At 41.5% G+C, this 27,585-nt stretch overlaps 1 protein-coding gene across 6 annotated transcripts in view; it reads left to right on the top strand.

Annotated features, from left to right (window-relative positions):
• Positions 1-27,585, top strand: part of ehmt1a (euchromatic histone-lysine N-methyltransferase 1a) — a 134,114-nt gene that overhangs the window by 32,992 nt on the left and 73,537 nt on the right. For 3 of the 6 annotated variants that reach the window (XM_050050315.1, XM_050050317.1, XM_050050319.1), the window contains 6 exons: positions 918-1,054; positions 2,368-2,517; positions 8,056-8,363; positions 8,504-8,587; positions 8,877-8,965; positions 9,074-9,180. In XM_050050315.1, the coding sequence (XP_049906272.1) occupies positions 918-1,054; positions 2,368-2,517; positions 8,056-8,363; positions 8,504-8,587; positions 8,877-8,965; positions 9,074-9,180 (875 nt within the window). The remainder of the gene's footprint in view (positions 1-917; positions 1,055-2,367; positions 2,518-8,055; positions 8,364-8,503; positions 8,588-8,876; positions 8,966-9,073; positions 9,181-27,585) is intronic. The other 3 variants (XM_050050316.1, XM_050050320.1, XM_050050318.1) reach the window with 2 other exon arrangements.

Below are 27,585 nucleotides of genomic sequence, written 5' to 3'. Positions count from 1 at the left end.
GTTGCTCTTCCGAGGTTTCTACCGTTTTTTTTTCCCCGTTAAAGGGTTTTTTCTGGGGAGTTTTTCCTTATCCGCTGTGAGGGTCCAAAGGACAGAGGGATGTTGTATGCTGTAAAGCCCTGTGAGGCAAATTGTGATTTGTGATATTGGGCTTTATAAATAAAATTGATTGATTGAATTGAAAAATATGAGGCTTAGTGCTTCAGTAGTTTGTAAGATTAGCTGCAGACAGAAAGATACACACACTAACATAGGCTCACACTCACTCATGCACACACTCACCCCACCAAATGCCTGATCCCCTCCAGGCATACACCTAGCAGATACAATAAAAACCTTTTTATAAAACTGATAAGTACTGTTCTTTATTATGATCGGTGGAGCTGCGTTTGAAGCGCAGACTGTCTAAAATTATGGATGTAGCTACTGTGACATCACCCATTGGTTTGTGGACTCTCATTTGAAGTCTCCAATGGGCTCTGTGCACCAGCTCCACTACTTCCAGAACGGAAGTATGCATGAGTATTTTCTGTCCTATACTACTGGATTAAGTGATTACTCAGGTGTGTGCTGGGTGTGCCGCACATCTGATTAATCACTTAATCCAATAGTATATATGCTGTGTGCATATTACTGCCAGGTATATGGAGTGACCATTTTTTTTTATAAAAAACAGGAAGTCATTAAGAAGATGTGATTTACAATGATTTGAGAACAGCTTAGGGGCCCCTAGCTGACTAATTTTTCATCTTCCATTTGTGTTTTTTTAGTGTGTGTAATTTGTTATTTCTTCTTTTCGTAAGCCCCCCTTCCCTCCATTATTTCTCCTGACCCCCATGCACATTTCAGGCACAGAGATTTGCCTTGGTTGTCATTTTCCTGATTGGCAATGGGATGTGTGTGTGCCGGTGTTGCAGGGGATGCTGAGGTGACAGAAACAGACCTGGCTGAGGAGTTACCACTGTGCTGCTGTCGTATGGAGACTCCTCACAGCGGAGGCATCCTGTCCACACTGGATCAGACCTGCATGGCCACAGAGAGCATGGATGGAATGGTAAAGATCATTTGACTGAATAAAAACACTCAAATATTAGCCTGGTTCCAGACCATAGACCCCGCCCACTCAACTGAGTAGGCTTGCATCTCTGGTCTGGCATACTTCAATGAATTTGCGATTTATCTCGTCCAAACGATGGACGGACCAATGAACGCCGGGGGTCTAGCGATTAGCCAATCAGCGCCACGCTGATGTCAAGCTGTACGCCGGTGGGTAACTGGTGAGGATAGCAACAATGGCGACCGCTACAGATCCTACAGACCACATTAACGATGCTATCGAGGTATTTCGCCACTACTCGCGTTAATGGAGGACCAAATTAAGGAAGCTGCTAAACTGGATTTAACGGCGATGCAGCTGGGCGTGCACGACGACGGAGACATTTTAAACGGGCAATGCTCGCTTGTTTTCTGCACCCCCGAGGCATGGATGCTAATGACGTCAGATTCTGGGTGAGTCGTTGATCTCTACTGATTGGTTAGGGAAAAATCAAATTCCCTCCCCCTTGTAAATCGCCTTCAATGGAAGCCATGTCAGACTGAAGGTTCTGGGAGCTTCAGTCTGACACTCAGGCTACTCAAATATCACTTTGGTATTGGCCTCTTATTAGAAATCAGATTTAAAATATCAGATACAAGTTCCACTGACTTAGCAGAGACTTGTTTCATCAGAAAAAAAGTGTGACTAATTATTCTGCAGTTTACTGCAGTAGACATCTAGAAACAGTATAGAATACTTCTCTGCTGTTTATGGCCACTCAGTCATCAGAATTAGATGGCTCCTTGTAGACTGATGAAGCAGGATCGTCACTGTTACTGTCAATAGAATGGACCAAAGTAACAATGTGTTGTATTTCTTTCATCCTGACCAAGAGAACCAAATTACAGATGTGAAAATGACTCTAAGCCCATCAATACCACTGGGGGCATCCCTGAACTACAAAACAGGTGTTAAAGAGAAAACTAAAGTAATGATTTTCTGCTTTGAATGATTAAGAGTGAAATGGCTCATTAAAGGCCCTTTTTTATGGGGGTACTCCTGAAAGACAGTCACAGGTATAAGTTTCAGTGGAACAGTTTCTGTGTCCCATGAATTAAAGCTGGTTTTCATCCCGTAATAAAAGAGTAGTTCTGTAAGGAACACAGTGTAAACTTGTAGGATATATTCAAAGTAAAAACAGTTGGTGCTGGGTAAAGTTATTATGGGTTCATAAGCACCAACAGTATTTGGAACCCTGTGTGTTTTTATGTTGTGCAGTATGATTATTGGTGTTTATTTTTGTGAATTCCTACTCGATTTTCTCTCAACAGCTGATTCGTTGCCAGAAGCAAGTAATGAGGCAGGAAATGATGCGACCCTCTAACACGGTCCATCTGCTGGTTCTGTGTGAGGAGCACCGGGCTGGCATGGTCAAGCACCACTGCTGCCCTGGCTGTGGACTCTTTTGCCGGACGGTGAGGGTAAACAAAGCACACTGATACTGTAAACATGTTGATGCCTGACATTAGTACAATACTGTAAATTACTTTGACGATATATTTACAGTAGAATCTATCAGGATGCCACTGGTTAGCTAAGGAGAGATTTTATGCAGAAAAAAAATAATGCTGCGACAAAAAAGATTTTGCCGTGGTGGCTCAAAAGCAGCGGTGGTGCCAGAGCATTGTGGGGGAAGGAAGTCAGGATTTTCCCTGGGTTTTTTCGAGACCAAGGTGGCAAAGGCCTGTGGCAGGGGCATCTTGACAGCTGTACTTTTAGATACGGTTTCCCCCTTCTATTAAATATGAAAGGAGGCCCCCACATGCTTGAGCTTTACACTGCTGACTTGTATAATCAGAACAGACATGTCCTGTGATTTTCAGCCTTCTGTGATTATATTTACCCTTACAGCAGGCACATCCTGACAGCTGAGAATGTTACTGTCAGGTATTGCCCCCCTCTATTAAATATGGAAGGAGGCTGAAAATCACTGGACATGTCTGTTCTGATGATACAAGTCAGCGTTCCTAAAATGTGTGTTTCTCTTTTGTAATACACACTCTACATCTCGGAGACGATGTCTTTCCACATACGGGCTTCCTTTGCAGGGCTGCCAACTTTTCAAAAAACCTTGGAGTGAGATTCAGTGGGGCCGACCACAATTTGGTCGTTAAGGCCGACATAAAATTTTTGTTTGTCAACTGATTTGATAGATGCGATCCTGATCCCCCGCATCCTAACGGATTTTTTGGGGCGCCTGCTGGAGATGGATAGGGCCTAATACCTTATATACAAATACCATACAGAGAGAGACAATGGTGGTACAGTGGGGGTCTGGGGGTCCTCCTCCAGAAAATTTTGGATGTGGTAGATGTGATTTCCTACATTCTGGTGGATTTAGGGGTAGCATTCTGGTGATGGGCAATACCTACATTCATTCAAAGCCACCCTGACTTGCAGGGCCTTCACAAGTGAGCCTGCATTCAGCTCAGAGTGACTGAACTAGTTAATACCATAAACTAGGACTTGCCTATGTGGCATATAGCCTATTACTTTATAGACACAAGACCCATTTTGGATTTAAAGCAAAATTCATGGTTGAAATGGTTGAATATATTTTGATTAAGATCTAATTAAAATATTATTTTTGGAATAATAATGTATTTTGTGTATTATTATAGTCTAAAGAGCATTTCATGATACATTTCTACACTGTGTAAGTCTAAGAGTGCCTAGACCTAGGCAATTTCATTTCATTTTTTTTTTTTTTTTAAAGATATTTTTTTGGGGCATTTTTTAGCCTTTAATGGATAGGACAGACAAGCATGAAAGGGGGAGAGAGAGAGAGAGAGTGACATGCAGCAAGTAGTGCTGTAGTTGAACCCGGGCCGCTGCAGCAACAGCCTTGTACATGGGGCGCCTGCTCTACCACTAAGCCACCGATGCCCCGATTTCATTTCATTTTTGACATTTACAAAGCTCTCCGAATGCCTTTTGACAAAGCTGTGGAAATTAATCGCGAAGTCACTTTTATGCTATAGATATTTTCTCTCAGCCAGTTATATTCTCTTCTCACCTGTGAAGACCCTGCATGATCATCCTTGCTGGCCTCTGGTCCACTGTCTCCTCCCTGACCCTGCTCTTTCTATTGTGGCAATGAAGATTAAAAAATATGTGCAAAGCAATAGTGAGCACAAGTTCTGCGCAGAAATTAAGGAGGAGTGGGTTTATTCCTAGCATGAAACTAGCTAGCAAGCGATTTAACATAGGTAACAATAACATTAGTATTCTTGTTGAACTTGATATATTGGCATCTATTAATTAGTCATCATTTAACAAACATTATCTACATGCAACAGCATTACTCAACTTACACGGTTTGTTTGGACGAAACTGTGCAAGGTTTTTTGCTTCTTGCTGGCAGGTTTGCTGAACATAGTTAACACACAGCAGCACTGCCCAGCAGCACACGTCTTGTCTGATCACAACACAACACCATATGTATGCCGCCTGGCGCCACCTACTCATGGTGCGTTTCAAGACGGCTTGGAAAAACACGTTACCACACATTAAAAACGAATTGAACGGTTGTAACGGCTGTAAAAAGTGCGGAGGACAGAGGGCACAGATATGGGAAGTGCGGGGGACATGTCCCACGCGTACCCCGCGTCCGCTACGCCCATGCGACTATCAGCACTTTTTTTTTTTCTAGTGAGAAATTGGAGGTGTATCAGCACTTTTTTTTTTTCTAGTGAGAAATTGGAGGTGTGGCGTGAGACCGTGTGAAATCAACCACTCTCACAGCTAATGCTTAAGAGTTGGCAGCTCTGCTTTGCCTTTTAAACAGGGCAGAGCTCCGTGGGAAACAGTAGGAGAGACACAGCCCGAGGTGGAACCGGGATCTGACACAGCACCGCAGGAAGAAGCAGGTCTGTGGAGCTGTGTGCCGGACGAAAAAACAAGTGCGTCGCACCAAATGCGCGTTGCTACGGCGTTGCTTTGGGTTTTGAGCGCACATAACGCATGTCTACATTGAAAGTAATGGGTTTGTGCACGCAAAAAACACTACATCTGAATGCCCCCCATACACACACGCTTTAACCAAGGTGGCGTTCAAAATCACTCAGGCGGCCCGCCTTTGTCTTAGATAGGCAGGGAAAACCCTGCAAGTGGAGAGTGGGCTGGATTGTTTATAGCAGTTACTTATGAACAAACAATCAATAATACCACTAAAGAAAAATGAGGTTCAGTAACCCCAGGCTGATGGGCTACATAATTGAAATGCACAATGCAACCACAATTAATTATGTAAATTTAGAATGAACGCATCAAATACATATAAAATGTCTATGACAGCAAGCACAAACAAACAGTCACAATCCAAATCATAGTCACCACAGAAAGTGTCTGTGGATTTACAAAATACGTGGCTGAGCAATACGTTAATATTATATGGATGTCATGATGTGACCCCAGATATCGTCTAAGATTTTGGATGTCATAATATTGAAAATGCTGTCCCTTTCCGGTTTTAAAGGCTGCATTACAGTAAAGTGGTGTAATTTTCTGAACCTACCAGACTGCTCTAGCTGTATTATTTGCCTTTATCCACTTAGACATTATGTCCACGTGACTGATGATTATTTATCTAAAATCTCACTGTGAAAATAAAGAGCACCAAAAGTCAACCCTACAGTATTGCTTCAATAATGATATTCAGGTACATGTTCAAAAGTTTTGGGATATATGATTTTCTCCATATCGCCCAGCCTCACTGGCTGCAATGGTAATGCACAGCCATCTTTTACCGTGGAAACAGGAATTTACTGTTTCCGTTTTTTTTGTTGCCTTTGTGTCCTTGTGTATCAATCTGTGTCCAGTCGCTAAATTCAGAGTTTTTTGCGAATCCTTGAAGGCAGTGCAGGTGGAATTCTTATGCTGTTTTTCTCAGCAGCAGTCTGTGGAGTTTTGAGTTGCAGGGTGGATGACTAATCAGTCGACCCCATCAGAAGTGGTCCAGTCAGATCGATGGATGAGAGAAGCAGCTATTTGTGAGTTAAAGCTAACTGTTAGACCCAGCAATGACGGGTTAAGTTTCACTTTCACTGCATCTGATGTTCTACTGCTCCGTCTCTGCCAAGAGTAGTCTCTGCACTCCGAGAGGTTGGTGCAATGAATAACCAAACTGAATATATATTCCAACAATGCACAATAAAACAGAAAATCAAAACGTGGCGGCAGATGTTTTAATTGTGGCAGGCTACCATCTATAAATGGGAAAACCTGACGGTCCTGTGTGTACAGGGAGTACAGCAGGAGACTCAAAACCCAAAGATGAGGTTGGAAGAGGTGTGTCCACCCAATCTCACCACCTGGGGTTTGCCTGTCAGGAAGTCAAGGATCTACAGGCACAGTGAGGTGCCAGCTCCTTGAGCTTTGTGACCAGCCCAAACCAGCCGGAACATTCATTCATTCATCTTCTAACCGCTTCATCCTCTTGAGGGTCGCGGGGGGGGCTGGAGCCTTTCCCAGCTGACATCGGGCGANCTCCGCACAGAAGGGTTCCCACACCCGGGATCGAACCGGCAACCCTCTTGCTGTGAGGCGACAGTGCTAACCACCACACCACCGTGCTGCCCCAGCCGGAACATAATGCGTTAATTTTTTGATCATGGTACTCGCATGCTGCTATTTTTGCCGCTGCCAGAGTGAGATACTGGTATCATATGAAACTAAAGGACCTGAGAAATCCAATGGTACCAACCATGTCATGCTAGCTTCTCAGAAAAGGGGTTAAATAACGCCTCAAATTTAGGCTAAATTTTGGTGGGGAAAAAACAACATGGTCATTTTCACAGAGGTCCCTTGACCTCTGACCTCAAGATATCGCCTGAATTTTGTGCTTTCTTTTACATAAATGAATACATTTTCACCATAAATTGCTCGATAAAAATTCACCAGAATGCAGTAAATAAAGTGTTTGACACCCACATTTCTTGGGGAAGGACCCCCCCAGGCCCCCCACTTATATGTGTCCCCGTCAGTGTTGGCCTGAAACCTGCACCCTTGCAAAAGACAATACAAACCACCTTAAATACACATATACTATAATATTTCAAAGCCATACAGTATATTTTGGCTATATTCCTTCACAGGTAAAAGATATTGGCAAATATTTAATGGGTATGGGTATAATGGGTAATTTTGTTGGCAGCAGGGAAAAAGGCTCTTACCATAAAACTGATGATGTATGTCGGGCCTACTACAGATAACTGGATAGATGTAACAATGAAGATTTTTATTAAAAAGGTTACTTTCTCTTACCGCTAAAAATGGACATTTTCATACAACACTGGGAAAATGGGTGTAATATGTCAAACCTCTGTCACCTGACTTAAAGATAATGAATTGGCTGAATCAACTTTGAATTGATTGAATCAACTTTTAATTTTATCTTGATTGTACTCTCTGTCCAAATATCTCACTTAAACATGCAAGCATATGAAGCCAAACTGCTACAATCATTTTTATTTGTTTTTACTTTATTTTTCCTTTTAGCTCAACCTCTCTGGATCTGTATACTTATGTAATGGCTCTTTCATAGCGATCCCTTGAAAATGAAAAGGAATGAATTACAAGTTAATCCAACTCAAAATCAGGCTGAGAGATTAAATGTGTGATACAAGATTCTTTCGAACTGTTTTTTTAAATTCTTTGCTCTGAAAAACTTTTTTTCACTACTGGTATATATTTATTTGTATTGATCGTGGGTGTAACAGCAATGCATTTTGGAAGAAAAGAGAAGGTAATGGTACCTGACAGGTGGTGTGGGGGTGCATCAGATAAAGAAGATTTGGAACCACTGCTCTAAATCTCTGATGTTTTTTCATCCTGACAAGAGGAGAGTGTCTCTTGAAATAACACTTCAGTACTGTATACAATATAGAATATATATTATAATATAATTAGTTACTGAACTTGTTAACCTTAATGCAGTGTCTTTCTGTTCCGTCCCAAAGGGCACCTTCATGGAGTGCAGGCCGTATGGGAGCATTTCCCACCGCTTTCACCGCGACTGTGCCTCCATCTTGAAGGATCTCAGGTTTTGCCCCCACTGTGGAGAGGATGCCAGCAGGGCAAAGGAGGTCACAGTGTCAAAGGCCGATTCATCTCCCTCTGTACCCAGATCAAACCCCGGACCGTCACTTCCAGCTGTGCCCACTGTGGCCACCCTGCCATCAGTACCAACCACACCTGCTGTTCCACAGATACTCAGAGCGAAGAAGACCAGTGAGCCACAGACGAGCAGAGACGAGAGCCCCAACAGGTAACACAGGAGTGATGTTTATCATGCAAAACATGGAGATACCACCTCCTTCTTGAAAGTGATTTAGCAAAGTTGCAACTTTTAAAGGATAATTCCAGTATATTACAACTCAGGATGACTCAGGTTATTTCTTCCTCCAGGTTAAAGAGTGAGGCTGTGTGTGCTGCAGACAGACTACCTAAAGAGTCACTGGAGAGCATCCTGACTGCATTGGATGATGAAAAGTATGGGTAACCATGAAATATTTCAACATCAGTGTGCAGAAAAGTACAGTGTGGGGGCGTCAATGGCTTAGTGGATAGAGCAGGCGCCCCATGTACAAAAGCATTGTCCTTGCTGCAGCGGCCCTTCGCTGCATGCCATCCCCCCTCTCTCTCTCCCCCCTCACACTACACTGTTCTGTCAATTAAAGGCATAAAAGCCCCCCAAAAAATCTTAAAAAAAGAGAAGTAATTAAAAATAGAAGTAATTAGTAAAATAACATAATTTCTTGAAACATTCTATTCTTTTTAGCCTGAAACCAAAGAGAGTGAAGTACCCTGCCAATCAGCTGTACATCTCTGCAAAACAAGGAGAGCTGCAGAAGGTCATTCATCTTCTAGGTAACTCAAATATGTTACCTGACATAAAGCAGCTTCAATTACAATTACTCAGTGTGTGTTTTTTTTAGCATTTGTACACAGTAATAGACCAAACTTTGTTCTTTGAAGTTGATGGGAAGGACCCAAACTTTTTGATGGAGGGCCAAAACAAAGGCACTCCTCTTCATGCAGCAGCTGCTGAGGGTCACCAGGAGATCTGCCACATGCTGGTCCAGGTGAGAAGACTGGCGTCACTACAGTTTGCACCTCAGAGCCTGTATTTATCAAGTGTCTCATACAGAGTTGGGTATAAAGTTACAAAGTAACGCGTTAGAGTACTTTGATTCCTTTTTGCAGTAACGAGTAACCTAACACGTTAGTTTGCTGTTTGAGTAATCAGATACTTGAGCACATTTTCAAACAAGCCATCAGTTACTTCCGTTACTTTTAGAATGCTGGTCCTTCAGCTCTGAAACAGCAACGACTGTCTTTTGGTTCGAATAACGGAGACAGCGTTAAACGTTAAATGCTGCCATTGTCTATGGTGGAGTCTAAAACATTCTGCAGGATCGTCAGTAAAATCCCCACGACTCAATAGATGGAGTTAGGTTACCTAGAGTAACCTAACTCAATAGACTCACTGACAGACAGGTCAGACTCAGGACTTGCATTATGCCTGGTACACACTAGTACTACATGACTTTTCTGCCCGTTCTGAAAGTCACTATGTCGCATTACACGATTGTGCAGTCATAAAATCGTGCCGTGACTTGGCCAACTGACATGACACACTACACGATGGTACACACCAATTATCCCGGTTGTCTTTCACGACTTGTGTGATGTCATCGGGTTATTCTTGTCCTATTTTTATTACTTTTACTATTATGTGAGTCACTGTGTCTATTCATGTGCCAGCCGACATGTTGTTGTAGTCGTCAAAAAGCGTCAGCAGGTGGCAGGAGCTACATTTGAAGTACGCAAACATTCAAGCTACTGAATCCTCCACAACCAATTCCTGCACGTTTCACAATAAAAGCCTATTTAGAAAATGGAGCAGGGTATCCGCGGATCCTTGAAAAGTCTTAAAAAGTCTTAAATTCATGTATCTAAAAGTAAGGCCTGAAAATGTCTTAAATTCATTAGAAATGTCTCAGATTGGTCTTAAATTCATTAGCTACTCAAAGGTCTTAAAATTGTTGCGGAAGGAATATTTAATCTGACTTTATTTCTTTTCTTTTTTTTATTCTCGCGGCACTTTTCTGTGGGTATCCATGCGCCGTCCAATAACGGCGCGCGCTGGTGGTAGCACATACACAATGAATGGGTTCGTCGGCGGAGGTCTGCGCTTTGCGCGCTCTGTGTGAAAAGGGCTTAACGGCGCGCACTGGCCACCTGGCACTCAATATGCTGCTGTAGGCCTAGTGGTTTGTTTTCCAGACATGTGAGTATCTTTGAGCAGTGAAAGTTATTATTTATGACTTTTTACTTGTCGGCAGTGATTTGTTTTCCACAGAGCTGTACGTGCGAGCATTTTACTCGCATTTGCGACTAAAAATAGTTTTGTGCCAGCAAAATAAATCATTCNCGGCTTACCGGCGGCGACAGAGAAGTCCGACTCCAGGTCCAGTAGCCTAATTTCCTCTTTTGTTGGCGTCATGACTGCCGTTCACATTTCTCTCTGTGGCAGGTAACGGTCCACAAACCTCAACCGCACTTTAGGGACTGTTCTTTACAGTCAGGGGAGGAGGGTGGCTGGTTGATTTTTATTTTATTTATTTATTTTATTTTTATCCCCCCATGTTAATCACTTATCGATGCTGTTTTTCTATGAATAAGTCAATAAGTAATTTATTCCATTGAAATATCATTGATGTATTATAGAAAAGTGATTTATCTTTTTATAAATGACAAAAGGCACATCTGCCTCATTTTTGCTGTGGTATCATGATACTACTCAGAACTGTGATACTTTCACTGATATCATACCGTGGGTCCCAATTTTGGTACCGTGACAACACTAGATGTCACAACCATACCATTCGGAGTTGCGTAGTGAAGCAGCTCTGGTGCCGCTTAAAAAGTGTTCCCTCACTTCTAATTTTACAAATTAAGCACTGGTTATAGTACAGCGGGATCCCCCAACCATCGCTGATATTTATAGTTTTTTTGGTCTTAAATTCCATTCAAGGTGGCATTAAAAAGGTCTTAAAAAGTCTTAAAAAGTCTTAAATTTAACTTACTGAAACCTGCAGATACCCTGATGGAGGGATTCTCTCAGTCGAGGTTATAAGGGGCTTTTAATTTGAAACAAATTCAGGAAGTTTTGAGTTTGAAATGACAGTGCGATATGTTAACTTTATAAAGACAACGGGAGCGGATAAAAAGTAAAAATATAAAGATACAGAGGGATTAATAAATAACGGCCCTTTTATAATGTAGTCTGTTTCAAATGAAGCTGGTAGCCTCTGCAGTTGTGGTGAGTAAAAGCCCCGCCCCTATTTGCTAATGTTATTACTTTATGTCCGTCTCCATTATGAGGACGTAACATTGTTTGCTAGCTTGATGTTAATGGCAGTACTCACCGGGTTGACAAAGTGCCTCTGCTGTTTCACACTATAATTTCCCCCTTTTACTCTGTGTGGTAACATCCCTAGAGGAATTACTAAAAACGCTGGGGTTGTTGTTGTCATACAGTTGTCTATTGCAGCAGATTGTTCTGTGTTTCTACTGGTCAAAGTGACGGCTGTGATGGGAGAATTGGATCTCAGTTAAGGGGAAGTGGTCCATAACTTTAATTTTGGAGAAATGTAGGCTAAGCGCCCTGTGGTCCATTGCCCAATAGGAAAGGTAGAATACTCAAAAGTACTTAAAAAGCACTTGAGTTACTTTTCTCAGGGAGTAACGTTGGAAGTACTTTAAAAGTACTTGAGTTGCTTTACTTACTTTACTCAGGGAGTAACGCAGTAAAGTTCTCACACCGACCAATTTTTGTTTCTACCTTTAGGCCTCAGATTTAAAACTCTCCTAACTTGTATCTTGGATAATATTTAGGAGAGCTCCAGTGCTATATTGCACAATACTGAGGGGCACATTCAAAATGTCAGCATTTTTTTCAATGAACATATTTCCAAATCAAATCAAATCAAATCAAATTTAATTTATATAGCACATTTCATACAGAGTAATCTCAGTGCGCTTTTACATACATGTGTGAATAAAAACAAATTAAGTCTTGATAGTAATTCATCCTCAGCCCACCCACCTGCACAGACCCAATCACACATCCCCAAATTCAGTTTATTTAAATTTTATTTATAAAGCGCAATATCACTAACCATAACTATCCATAACAATAACTATGTCAGGTAACAAACTGCGCCGGGTTTGGTCAGGAAAATGCGGCCCGAGCTGCGCTCTAGCGTGCTCACCTGTGTGTGTGTGTGTGTGTGTGCGTGTGTGTGTGCACGTGTCTGTGTGCACATCGAGACAGAGCCCTCTCCTCTCCTCTAATAGGCTTTACTCACAAGTGTGAATTGACCTGGATAAGGAGCGCCCATAGCGTCAAATAATATAATGGTAGTTTCTAAAGAACTAAGACGAAAAAAAATGTGCATATAGGGGAAACACTGAGCATACCACATCCCTCTGTCCTTTGGACCCTTACAGCAGATAAGGAAAAACTTCCCCCAAGAAAAACCTTAAACGGGGGGAAAGAAATGATAGAAACCTCAGGAAGAGCAACTGAGGAGGGATCCCTCTTCCGGGACGGACGGATGTGCAATAGATGTCGTACAGAACAGATCAACACAATACATTTGCAGTAATCCATATGACAAAATGATACACAAAGAGAGACAGAGAAATAGAGAGGAATTGAGACAAAGAGAGACAGAGACAGAGAGAGACAGAGAGATGCAGGGCAGACAGTAATGACAATAGGTACCATAACATTAACTTTAGTAATATTATAATAGCAGTAATTGTGGTAACATATGTTGTAAGTATATATTAATATATGATAGTATATGTTTGTGACAATAATAATTATATGTGTGTAATAATTGTAGAAGTATGACTAATAATAGCAGTAGTAGGAGGCATCAGGCAGGACCACTGCAGCAGCGTAACCACGACATCACGATCCAGGTGTAGCTGCGATAGGAGGGAACCTGCAAGACAGTGGAGCACAAAGGCTCTGGAGAAGAAGCCGAGTTAGTGACATGCAGTAAAGCCAAGTTATTGATACGCAGTAATAGGACGTGAATGTTAGCAAATAAAGAAGAACCAACTTTTCAGAAACTGAGGAGAAAGAGAGCAGGAGAGAAGGAGCTCAGTGTATCATAGGAGGTCCCCTGGCAGACTAGGCCTATGTCAGCCTTTCTAGGGGCTGGTCCAGTACAAGCCTGAGCCAGCCCTTACGATAAGCTTTATCAAAAAGGAAAGTCTTAAGTCCACTCTCAAATGTGGAGACGGTGTCTGCCTCCCGGACCAAAACAGGAAGATGGTTCCACAGAAGAAGAGCCTGATAGCTGAAGGCTCTGGCTCCTGCTGTACTTTTGGAGACTTTAGGAACGATGAGTAACCCTGCATTCTCAGAGCGCAGTGTTCTAGTAGGATTGTATAGCACTATGAGCTCTCTAAGATATGACTGAGTCTGACCATATAGAGCTTTGTAAGTTTGGAGAGGGATTTTAAATTCAATTGTGGACTTTACAGGGAGCCAGTAGCCTTGAAATCCAGACTCAAATCTAGAAAGATTTTGAGTCTGACCCTCACTGATATACCCCTCCTACCCAAGGGGCAGCACTAACTGAGGCATATTAAATGCTGCAGCACGCAATTGGATAGCACGATAGCCAATCAGAGCAAGAACGTATTCATTGCACTAAGCCCCATTTGTTTGCTGACCAGTGGGGCTAACTGATATATTATGCTTTTGCTGTATCCCGTTGGCAAAACGGCAAAAACGTCCTTCCTGGAAGCGAAGGCTTCTAGGACAGTCTTCTGTTCCTCTCTCAAGGAAAAAGATAAGTGTAGTTGGCTTAGTGTTTCTTCCAAAGCTAAATTGAATGGACGCGGTCTTTCGGCAGCTGCCATCTTGACTGTTTACTTTTCGACTCCTGCGGCGCAGCGCTGTCTTCATCATGTTATGCCTGCCCTAGTCTGGGGCTGTTTAGTGGCCGTTTTGGTAAGCAACCGGAACCAGGGCGAGAGAGACAGGATCCAGAATTCGATGGATGCGCCTTTCCGTCAATTAAATTCGTCAGGCAAAGCTTCTGTAGCGGCTTTAAAGAGGTTATTTTATGTAGCCGACAAGTTTCTTGAAGAAGAAACAGACTGTTGTACGTCCATGTTTAAATGATTAAAATGTATCGATCGTGGCGACAGTCTTCACTCTTCTTTGTTTTCCGATTCAACTTTCCAACGGAGACGGAAATCGATGTTGCGCCAGAATTTAAAGTTTTACTTTGGTGAACACTTTTACTTTGGTGAATTTGGTGAATTCCGGATTCGCTCTCTGGACCAGAACCAGAATCCAGACAAAATTCAGAGTGAATGGAAACCAGGCTCTTCACCGTACGTGAAGAGCCTGGTGACGCGAGGCTACGCCCGCCCAGAGCCCGCCTCTGTGAGATAGACTAATCTGATTGGTCCGATGGCGATTCAACGGGCTCTGCTCGTTGGGGTCAGATCCCCGTGCAGTGCAAATTCGAATTTGCTGGGGGCGGGGCATCTGGATTTCCAGGTTAGGGAGCCAGTGCAGAGAAGCTAAAACAAGAAAAATATTATCTCTTTTCTAAGTTCCTTTTTTTTAAGTATTTAAAGACTCTTTTTTTTTTTTTTTTCCCTTTTCAATAATTTAATACAGGCAAGCATACATACAGACATATCACACACACAGGGGTTAAAGTTCTCCGGCACAGCGCCGTATTTCCGGTGTGGTGAAGTTTCTGTCCGGCACGGGCAGAAGTGCTCTACAGTGCAAGCGTTTCACTCGCATTTGCTCCTAAAAATATACGTATGTGCAAACCGGGAAAATGATTTAGGCGCACAGTGTGCGAGTAAACACAACCTACTGTTTACCATAATCGGCATCAGACGTTTTTTCATCAATAACCGATCAAATAAATGTATTTTAAAACTCGCTCCTTTGGCTCTGATACAGCCGTCTCCCTCCCTGCCTGCAGTCCCCACTGCACTGGGCTTTATAACAATGTCCCGCCTACAGTCCCCTCTGATTGGTTACACGGCACAAGTGATAGCCAATCCACACTGACGCCTGTGAATGCTTTCACATCAATGTCACATTGAAACACAGAGCACAGACGGAGCGGGAGAGGCTGCGGTAAGCCAGCGGTAATTTTGAAGGTAAGGTAACAGAAACCAGACAGAAACGAAAGTTGCAAAAAAAATCCTCAATGCTGAAGTTTTAATGTCACCACCGCAACATTATATGATCCATTTCAATGATGACATGCTTGCCCAGAGGCAAAATTTCGACGTAACTGCCTGTTTAATTCACATCAAACGCGATACAATTTTGCAAACAGCCTAAATCATTTAGCTTCTAAAAATAAATAGCACCAAGGCAAAAAAGAGATGTAGGAGCTATAAGTCAAAAAGTCTGGTAACCACTGAAAGTTTAATCTTTATTTATAAACTTATTATGCTATATAAGTTTAATCTGAAAAGTAACTACTAAAGCTATAATCTTTTTGTTCGTTTTGATAATAAATACGTTCCTTTGCAACACATATATTTCTATTTCTTCATTTTGTGACCGCAACACCAAGCCCCCCCCTCCGGAATAGATTTCAGATTTCAGGCACACAAATCTTGCTCCACATTTCAGGCACAAAAATTTTTCTTGCTTTAACCCCTGCACACAATATAATAACATAACATCAAACAAAGAAACACAAATGGAAACAAAAAGAAAAAGACAAGACAAAATAAGATATATAGGATCCCTTCAAATATTCAAGAAATAAATTTACAATAGCATCCCGTTAAAAAACAAGATAAACATGTGAAATAGCATATTTATAGTTTTATATAATTCCACTCTTCAGTAGAGGAATTTTTTTCCCATTTCATATTATGTAGTGCTACTTTACAGTTATTTGTAGCGATTATTTAAAAAAAAAAAAAAAAAGGCTTTGAAATTTATTTTTTAAAAAAACCTTATATCTAGGCTAGTTCTTGATTGAGCTTTTAGTATAAATATTTTACCAAAACAAAACAAAATAATTTTATTTATTATTTGGGGACAATTTTCATCCAAATCTCCCAACATAATATTTAAAGGTGTAAGTTTGAGACAGATGTTCAATGTCCTTAGCCAGTTTTGGATATTGGTCCACAATCTTGCAACATAGAGACAATAAAAAAATAAATGCATAAGGACTTCCTCTTCTTCATTACAAAATCTACATAATGACTCTACAATATTAAACATATTGAGTTGTTTTTAAGTAGTAGTAATTTTAGTAATTCTAGAGTAAGAATCAATTGTTGTTTTATAAATTGTTCTAAAAAATTGTTTCCAAGGTATCAAAATATTAAATTGGTCTTCCCAAAAGGTACAGACTGAGTGCGGAAAAGCGGTAAGTCCTCTGCACTGTAAAGTAAAATTATATATATTTTTTGTTAATCTTTATTTTAGATACCCATTTCTGACATCTTGTAATAGGTGCACAGACCTTCAGTTTGTATCCACTACATTTTAGCTTCCATTTCCAATTCAGGGGGGTGGCTGAAATCAACTGATTGAAATTAAGAATATTACATATTTGTCCATACAGACTGCAAAATTTATGATATGAAAGGAAAACGCCCAGGCTATCTAGTATGTCATTTACAAAAACAATTCCATTTCTCCAAAATGTTTCCCATAGAACAGGCTTCTCATCTATTAACACTTCTGAATTCATCCATATTACTTGATTTTTCTTCTGGGGTGTCAGGAGGATAATACTGCAAACTCAACCAAGCCTTTAGTGCATCTTTAAAAAACGGTTAAAGGTTAACTAATACACCTTTATATAACAAATTAAGATGATACGATTTTGATTGAAAGAACAGAAATAATTTAGTCAAAGAGAAAATACACTGTCATTAGGTTTTGACTTGTTCTCCAGGAACTGTTGTGGTAAATTGTATCAATCCAGGATGCTTTTAGGGATGAGTTCATTGCTGCAATATTTTTTAAATTCAATCCACCATTTTCATATGAATTATAAATGTATTGTCTTTTTATCTTGTCTGGCTTATTATTCCAAAGAAACTTAAATATTTTTTGTTCAAAAGTTTTAAAGAAGGATGCCTCTGGTGAAGGAAGTGCCATTAGGAGATAAATGAACTGAGGAATTACGAGAGTGTTTATCAATGTAACCTTTCCTTGTAATGTCAAAATCCTTCCTTTCCAAGGTTGTAAAACTTTTTCAATTTTCTCCATTTTTCTATCATAATTTATCTTAACTAAATCTTTTGGATTATCTGGAATATGAATTCCCAAAACATCTACTGAACCGTTACACCATTTAATTGGAGCTTGGCAGGGCTGTTGTCAAGACCATCTTAACCGAGTCCAAGTCAAGTCCAAGACCAGGTCCAGTCAAGTCTGAGTCAAGATCGAGTCCAAAGGCAGTCAAGACCGAGTCCAGAGCAAATCGAGTCCTATTCAAGACTGCTCCCAATTATATTTTGAGGTCGCACAGATGAAATTTTGGCCGCATATGCGACCAAAATGGCTGCAATTTCTAGCCCTGGTATGTGCTAATGTGTTGTGTTAAATTTAAATCACAGCCTTTGGTTTACAGCCAGCTTTCCATGACTACATCAGTAGGCCCGTTTCCACTGAAGAAGTTCCTGGTACTATTTGGGGGGCAGGAACTTTACAGAAACATCCTCTTGCTCGGCCCTCTCAACCGCCGTGTCTCCACTGTGCGGCGGAGTAGGAGGAAGGTTCCTGTAAAGTTACCGGGCTCTGGATGTGACGTAATCGTTGCGCGACCATTTTAACCGGGGCGACGCGGCAAAGAACAACAACAAAGAAGAAAAAGAAGAAGAAGTATGAAGCAGAAGTAAGAAGAAGAAAGCAGACATAAGAAAGACGATAATCAACATGGAAGGAGCTGAGGTGGTTGCTGGGTTTCTGGCATGTCTCTTCGTTTACATGGCGGTGGAAGCTATGAACGAGCTATCCCTCGTCTGCTGAGTTTTAAAAATGCCGGCTATTTTGTCGCTTTCTGTTGACGTCACATCCCGCCTTGAGTATATCCAATCAGCACCAAGTAAACCCCAAGCCCCAGCCAGGAGTTTTTTGGGGCCGTTCTGAGTACCTACTCGGAGGCAGGGACTTGTTTAGCCCCTGTAAAAGTTCCGGAACTCTGTCCTTCGGGGGTGATTCCTGCAGTGGAGACACGCACCAATGGCCCCGGCCCTGTAAAATTACCCCGAAGTTCCTGTGGTGGAAACGGGCCTAGTGTGGGGTTGCACTTCAGAAAGACAAGGGCAGACAGCATTTTGGACCCCATGCTTGCCCTATGTGGCCTCATAATAAGTCCTCCTGCACTAAATACTCTTTTGACAGGTGCTGAAGAAGCTGGTACAGATAGCACTTTGATGATAGCTAATGCATGCAAATGAGGGTATTTTTCCTTGTTTCTTAGACCAGAAGATAAGTGCATCCTCCTCTATTGTATAGTTCTGTATCATGTCTTGGAGGTACCTCCTCACTTCGACTGAGACGCTTGCATCATCGGGACCGCTGGACCTTTTCCTGTGCATGTGGTATCAAGCGAAAAGTTGTGAGAACTTGGAGGGTGGAGGCTAATCCTGCGACAGTTCTTCAGTTGTACTGCTGTTGTCTCCCTGGGTGTCATCCAGCTCCATTCTCTCTGCTTCAGCAATTAGGTTTTCTAGAAGACAAAAATGGCAACAAACGCACATGACATTATCCACTGCAGCACGTAGAGGGCACCACCACACCAATAGAGGGCGCCACCACACCATACATTACAATCTTTATAAGTAGGGCTGGGTATCGTTCAAAAACTTTCGATACCGGTACCGATACCGATACCTTGATTTCGATACCAATTTCATAAAATCAATTCTAACAAAAAGAAATGACATTACAAATAATGTAATTTTCAGGCTTTTTTCACTCAAAGCAGTTGAAAAAAACAATAACAAATTATAGCTTCTACGCAGCGATGGGTCGGGTCCGGGCATTTTTAGGCAATTCTGAGCAACAAGCAGAAGAATTGGAAGACATTTAGGAATTTAGCAACATGATCTGCCTTTTGCATCAGCTGAGGCTTGAACTCACAACCTCTGAGACTAAGGATCAATTTCTATCTCACTGAGCTAATTAGTCAGTGACAATTCATGTGTAGCTTCACAAATTGACTAAGCCAGACGTGCAGGTTTAGCAGCCGTCCATGCATGGAAAAGCAGATTTCAAACCACTGTAAAAAATTCAGTTATCGAAACAAAAATCTGAAAATACACATATTGCATCTAGACAGCATGGAGATGTTGGTAATGTATTTTAACAATGATTGATTTGCTTCATAAGTTAAAAACTGATGTTTAACTAGTTGAGCTGTGTGCAAAGTGAGAAGCCTCAGATAGTTTCACACTGAAGTATTGACACTGGACCTTTGTGCAAAGTTTGGTTTATTTTCATGAAGGCAGATTTCGAGCAGAAAAAAGACTTGAAGATGCTGCACAGTGATCAGTCATGCTCAGGCAATTTTAAGCAATAAGCTGGAGCACACAATGTGGATTCTGCACCAGTTGAGGCTCGAACCCGCAACCTCTGGAACCTAAGACGGTCATCTACTGCTCTGAGCTAATTGGCAAGTAGCAACTCAACAGTGGCTTCACAACTTGAGTAAGCCATTCACTGTTGTGTAGAAAGCAGCCATCCATGCATGGAAAGGCAGATTTGAAACCACTGTAAATAATTCAGTTATTAAGACAAAAATCTGAAAATACACACATTGTATCTGATTGATTTGCTCCATAAGTGAAAAACTGATGTTTAAAATTGCCATTTTTACATTGAGTCCAATTGTTCACATGAGAGCAAAATTCAAAATGCTGTCAAAAATTCAGTTTTTGAGATAAAATTCTGAAATTTGCCACACATCATCTGCCATGACTTTAGAATTTTGTCATTTTTTTCATGAACATTGAAGATTTATTTAGCAAGAATTTGCATGTATATGTTTACAGTACCGTTTACAGTTAAACATTTTGATGCACTGTAGGGTCAACTTTTGATAAATCAAAAATCTGAGAAAAGTAGTTTTTGTAGGACAGTCTGAAGATGCTCTGTAGCAAGTTTGGTGTCAATTGAGCAAAAATTGTGGGAGGAGATAGGTTTAAGAACTTTTACAGTTTTTGAAAAAAACAGAGTGATGAACTTCATAATTTTTAATAGGTTTAAATGTACAAAAGTTTCTTCAGTATTGGGGCTACAGTTTGATGAAAGTTGTGAAGTTGTAGCACGTATGGTTGATTTGTTATGAATTTTCAAAGTTTTGAACTTTAGATGCTTGCTGTAACGCCACCATCAGGACTATTGGCATGAGTTTACAGCTGAGGATATCTGGCATGAGACTGGACCTTTGAGCAAAGTTTGGTGAGTTTTCACCCATGGGAAGTATGATTTCCTCGGAAAAAGAAAGAAGAAAGAAGAAGAAGAATACCTAGGATTACAATAGTGTCCTGGCAGCTTAGCTGCCCGGACCCTAATAATAAATATATAAAATAAAAAAAATGTACAAAAGCCAGAATCTCTCAGATTAGATGACTGCTCTACCGCCTGAGCCACTGCCATCCCAACTAGGGCTGTGACGATATGGATTTTTTTAACCCAGTGCAAAAGAACAGTTGCAAACAAGTGACAAGTCAGTGTCAGTCAGAGGCTTAGCAGTTCTTTTTCAGAAAAATTAACATGTCTGCTTTTTCGGGTAACAGACACGCCCGCTCCTTGCTGATGGTGTCCCCAGCTGTAGAAAATGTACGCTCTGAGGGTGTGGATGATGCTTGTACACAGAGATACCTGGTTGCCAAATTTGCAAGCCACCACCAGGTTACTGGATTTACTGAGGTTTGGGTAGATGGCAGACATCTGTACTGCTGTATCTCTTCCTGAACATTCTCTGCGATTCTCTGCAAATAGCTCCTCAAGGGCAGAGAGCTTTGACTTCTTCTGGAAACAAAAAAGAAAAGGAAAAAACAAAAGGAAAGGACAATTAAGTTAGAGACAAACAAGTTAATTTTCTTCTGAAAACGGAATGTGGTGGGGACAGGATGTCTATATATATTTTTACCGTTGCTACTGCAGCTGTACAGTCTTTGTCAGACGAGTTGTTGTCATCATGGTCACCAGCTGTCCCTTATCGTCTCCCTATAATTGACATTAGTGCACAAAACAACAAAAATAGCATGGTTATATTATTATTGCTTACTGTAAAAAGTCAAAAACCCTTTAAAGCTTACTTACCTCCACCATGGAGCCTCCACTGTGGAAAAGGGCAGCAAACCTTTGACAACAAGTTTGTGACTGCCCTGTGGCACTCAGCTTGTTTTTCTTTTGACATTTTTCCTTTTTCTGCTAGTGTGAACGGATTCACACTGTCTGGCCTCGTCGTCCTCACATCAGGGTGGACAGGAGCAGAGGCTAATGCGAGGAGAGAAAAAAAAACAATTAACGTTAGGTGAGCTGTCTAGCCAGCTGACCCAATAGATGAGCACATTTTAACAAGCGAAGCTTTATCACTATCAGCTACTGTCAATCTTTAGTCAGCTTTTGATTTAGCTAGCTATATAGCCATAAACTAAAGCTAACTAAACTAATCTGCGGTGACGTTAAGCTACACAACATGCATGTGTGTCCGTGTGTGTGTGTGTGTGTGTGTGTGTCTCTCCCCCTCCTCCAAGGACTACGGATGAAAATTAGCTCTGCAGCTAACTCCGGTGTCTAACGTCTAACACTATCTAACGTCAACGGAGTCGCGGTGCACCTATTAAGTTGCAGTAACGTAACTTAACACACACATAAAAGTTAATGCTAAACGTAAACTTACCTTTTGAAATTCCAGACACAGCGCCGTCCTCAGTACTCACGGGTGAAGGGGAATCCGGTGGGGGGATTTTGAAGCAGGCCGCTCAGTTTTAACGTTAAGCGGACTTGAATGCAGAGAAGATGCTGGCTGCGGTTCGCTCTTCCAGCAGTCAAACACTGAGCAACTTTCTGCTCTTAAATTGAGTCCGTGCACATTTAAATGCTTCATCAAATTAGTCATATTGCCGGCCTTAGCAAGAATGTCCTTTTTGCAAATATTGCATTGCGCAATATTGGCATCAATCCTGACAAAATGGAGCCACACTTTCGACCTCGACACGCTCGACACACACACACTGCAGGTGAACTCCGTCTGTGGGCGTAACCATATACGCATCCCTGCCTCTACATGTAACATTACAGCCAATCACTGGCAGCATATCAGACCTTGATCACTAGGAGTCACGTGACTCCGATCACGTGACTCCTAGGTACAGAAACTTGGCACCGAAAGACAAGGCGTTTTTCGATACTCATTAGCACTGAAGCAATTCGGTCGGTGCTATAAAAGAACCGAACTTCAGTACCCAGCCCTATTTATAACACCCTTTATTGTGAATATCATTTAAGGGATGCACCACTACCTTTCACTGACGTCCTGCCATCTTCCTGAGACATCTTCAGGGCCGCAGCACTGCCAGTACTCTTTACGTCCATATCAATTCAGCTGACACCAAACTGAGGATCTAACATTGCTGCTTGGAGGTAGATTTGATGGCCAAATGGCTCCGCTTCTTGCTGGCTCTCAGCCATGTGCATGCGGATGAAGATCCCAGAGAATCGTTTTTGAAGAGATTGTTGGAGAGCCTTGATCAAGGGCCTACACAGACTCTTTGTTGCCTCCATCTGCTTAAGGTGTGAATTCAAGTGAAGCACAGTAGGAACTACCATGTTGATAGTGACAATCTTACCTCCTTCTGTTAGCTCAGTAGTACAGTACAAAGAAGTATAGTACAAAGTTCTTTCAACTGGCCCCACTCTCTTGTGGTGAAGATCACATTTTTAAAATCCACAGAGCATATATCTGTTAGAGCACTGTGATTTAACTCAGTAACAGCCTGCACTTGCTTAAATTCTGAATTCCAGCGAGTTACATTTGCAACTGGAATCGTTTTCCCACTGCCAAATTCGTCCTCAAACCTCTCCTTAAAAACTGTGCTGCTATGCAGTGAAGTGGCGAGCTTAGACACTTTAGCTATTGCTTGTGGAAGGCACTTAATCTCCTTCATACCATCCGCCACAACTAGTTGGAGACTGTGTGCGAAACAGGACAGCCGCTGCCTTGAATGAAGACAGGCCTCTTGGTCCATTACATTGTCCCACATGTCCTCATCATCTATAAACATTGTCAAATTAAATGAAGGAAGAGGATTTTTTTAAAGGCAAATTAAATATTGGGGATTTATATAAAAATATACACAGAGACACATAAATAATTATATAATTAAAGATATGTAGGCTATGTTAGGTGAATACTCCTGTCAGTGACCCTGACCACTGGCATTGGCAAAAGAACTGGAGTTGGTCCCCAGCCGCTGCACTGCGGCTGCCCACTGCTCCCAATGTATATAGTAGGATGGGTCAAATGCAGAGGTCAAATTTCGTTTCAATGTATGTAATGTGCTGAGAAAGGACAATAAAGAATCTTCTTCTTCTAATAATTTCTTATAATAACTAGGAGATAACAAAAGAATAAAGAGATTTCAAAGACTTAAAAAATAAGGGACATGAATCAAAACAACAAGAAACGAGATATATCCCCAGTCATGCACACCCAGTTTTAATAAACTCAGTACTGTTTTTCAACACATATACTGTTTTGTCTTCATTCAATGTAGTTAGCACATACTGTTATTGCGCCCTTGGTTTTGGCCTTGGTGCCCCACATTTTGGCCGTGATGCCCCAATAAATTTGTATTTATCAAAGGCCAAAGTAGCCTTGCCCTAAAAATATCGTAATTCCAGGCCTGTAATCGTGTATTTCCTCTCCTGTTTCTGTCCTTGGAGGGGCCAGTTGCAGTGTGCTGCTTTTTTATGTGCTGCTGCCTCCATTGGCTGAGCGTCTCTGCTGACGTAAGATATAAGTCATGAGCGAAAATATGCACCACACAGCCAGAAAAAGAACCTCTTAGGCAGGGCAAGTAAGAATTTAGATTGGGCAAGTAGATTTGAGAAGTACTTGCCCAGCAGGGCAAGTAGGAAAAAACCTTAACGTCGGACCCTGCCATGAGTTTGAAATTGCAGAAACAAAACAGTTAGCTAGCTAATAGCCTACTCTTAGCCAGGTTCTGAGTACAACTTGACGTTAACATGACGTTTCCCACATCGGGCTGATTAGCAAACATCAAACTACCTCAACAATCAAGCTAGCTAGCTAACGTTAGCTAGTTAACCAGACGGTCACAGGCCGCCACTCCGAATTATTGCCATTCCGACGGTCCGCCATCCCGAATTCTGGTCCCTGAGTCCTGGCAGTAAGCTATGGCGAGCCTGTAGAAGCTGTATTTCCCATGCATGTCAGCGATTTTCACCGGGGACGCACTCAGTAATTCAGGCTGACATTACCTTTTTTTCAGTAAACTCCTCTGGTAATTTTATTAAAAATCATAGCATATATGCCCACAGTAAGTTGTTATTATTATTATTATTATTGTTATTATTATTGGGTCTTATAAGAGTGGGCTACAGTGAGTATCGGACCATCAAATCACAGCATCCGCAGTGAGAGGACATGGAATTGTGTGCACTTTTACGCACGGGTCTAGGCGGTCACGGATATTTGATGTGGGAAAGATGTAGCTAGATGTATTACCTGTTTTTAAGCGGCACCGAGATACATGGCTCGTCCGTCCGTCCGTAGCACGAGTCGTGCGCCACTTCACCACCGACCTGTGCGCAAAAGCGCAAACAATTCCGTGTCCTCTCACCGTGGATGCTGTGATTTGATTGCCCGGTACTCATTGTAGCCCACTCTTATAAGACCCAATAATAATAATAATAATAATAAGTTTCTGTGGACCTATATGCCATGCTTTTTAATAAAATTACCAGAGGAGTTCACTGAAAAACAGGTATTGTCTGTCTGAATTAATCGTGTGCGTCCCCGGTGAAAATCGCTGAAATGCATGGGAAATATGGCTATTGTCAGGACACAGGGAACGGAATTCGTAATGGCGGACCCTTTGAAAAAAAGAGGAAGGGCCGCCACTCCGAGTAATGGAAATGAATTTTCGGAATGTTGACCCTTCGGAATGGCGAACGACCCCTTTACCGGGAGAGTCAACTTGCAAGCAAGCTAACCCACCTGGCTAACAAACATTAGCTAACGTTAGTTGCATAAAGCCAAAGAAGTTTCAGATGCTAGCTAATGTGCAACTAGTAATGTTCGTTAATAGACATTTTAATAGTTAACGTTACCCCACAATCAAGGTTCACTGGCTTGGGCTAGTTTACCTCAGCAATGCAGCTAGCTGACGTTACCTACCCTACCTAGCTAATGTTTCCGATGTGGAAAAATACATTCACGAGTCAATGTTGGAACTGGGTTCCAGAGGTCGGGACAATAAGCTTAAGCACTACCAAATTGTGCTCACCGCTAACATTACAAGGGAAAGGCTTACTTTTCTGTAACGTTATAATTTGCATTTTGCTTTGTGCTTATTTTTCATGGACTGGCTGATAAAGTCTTTGTGGTTGGTGAAACCAGATTTTATTATTGTGGAATTTGCAGACATTTTGGCTGAGGCTGCCGCATCTGCATGCGTTGCTGCGTAGATGACGTGGGCGGAGGGGGTATTTTTATTGGTAGAATTAAACAAATTCTGCAGATCTGATACTGATTCAGATGCCAGGAACAACTTTAGCAGTTATACCCGGCCAAGACCATGGAGGTATTGGCCGAGACCGGTAGCCGAAACCGAGACAATTCCGAGTTTAATGAGGACCGAGACAAGTGCAAGACTTCAAAAAGTGGTCTCGAGACCGGACTCGAGACCGAGACTGGAATCGAGTACTACAGCCCTGGAGCTTGGCACTGTAAACCAAAATCTGTACCTCTCAATGATCCTGTTCTCATAATAGTGCATTTACCAAAATTCAGCATTAGTCCAGACAGTTTTGAAAAAAAGGTTTAAATCGAGTATAAGGGCATCTAATGAAGATTTCTTGGGCTGCAGAAAAAAAGGTGCATCATCTGCGTATAGTGTCAATTTTGTTTCTATACCGTTTGGTTTTAATCCTGTAATACATGAGTTATTTCTAATTTTAATAGCAAGAATTTCAATACATAACAAAAACAAGTTTGGGGACAGCGGACACCCTTGACGTACGCCTCTAGACAGAGTGAAACTTTTAGATAAGTGTCCATTGTTTACTATTTTACTGGTGGGTTGATTGTACATGACCTTCACCCATTTAATGAGAGTTTCTCCAAAATTTAAAAAACTGGAGAGATGTGGGGCGCCGGTGGCTTAGTGGTAGAGCAGGCGCAGCGGCCCGGGTTCGACTCCAGCCTGTGGCCCTTTGCTGCATTTCACTCCCTCTCTCTCTCCCCCTTCACGCTTGTCTGTTCTATACATTAAAGGCTAAAAAGCCCCAAAAAGTAATAATAATAAAAATAAAAAAAAATAAAAAACTGGAGAGATTTTTGGATAAAATCCCATCTTACTTTATCAAAGGCCTTTTCAAAGTCAGCAATAAGTAAAAGTTCAGGTTTTTGTTTGCTTTCATAATAATCTATTGTATCAAGAAGATGCCCAATGTTATCACCGATAAAGCGGCCTTTTATGAACCCGATCTTATCATAATTTATTATATCACCAATTATTCGTTTTATTCTCAATGCAATACATTTAGAAAGGATATGGATATCACAGCAAAGGAGTGTCAGTGGTCTCCAGTGTTTCATATATAGAGGATCTTTTTAACACCCTCGTGAATCTTGCTTTTTAAGTAATGTAATGATGCCCTCTTTCTGTGTATCTGATAATATACCTTGAGCAAAAGAGTAGTTAACCCTATAGGCCCGAATGACGCATAGTGCGTCCAAATTCACACCCGTTCTTCTCTGTGGATTTTCGCCGCGACCGTGCGTCATAGCGAGAAGCCACGCATATCACGTGAAACAGCGGAACTGTAGCTTTCCGAGAAGGCCAAGCACTTGTCGGTAGTCCAATGTTTTCACAGCGAAAAAAAATGATAAAGTTACACTAAAATTATGTATAACAGAGCTTCCATACAGCTTTGCACACACACATTACTCTTGGATGGATTACTCGCGAATGCAGGCTCGCACAGAAATGCCACACATATCACATGAAAGCGCAGGAGCAGAGCTTTCCAGGGATACCACACACATCATTGTACTGTCATCCCATCACGCTATAAATACAGATTGATTGTCTACAAAATAAAAACCTGACGAATTTCTTTACAATCCATTATACAGATCTTGTTATCAGTCACTTCATATAGTGAGGAATATCGTATCTTACCA

Source organism: Epinephelus moara, chromosome 8 (genome assembly GCF_006386435.1).
Source record: "Epinephelus moara isolate mb chromosome 8, YSFRI_EMoa_1.0, whole genome shotgun sequence".
In the NCBI taxonomy this organism is placed as follows: Eukaryota; Metazoa; Chordata; class Actinopteri; order Perciformes; family Serranidae; genus Epinephelus; species Epinephelus moara.
This window is presented reverse-complemented; position numbering and strand designations above follow the sequence as displayed.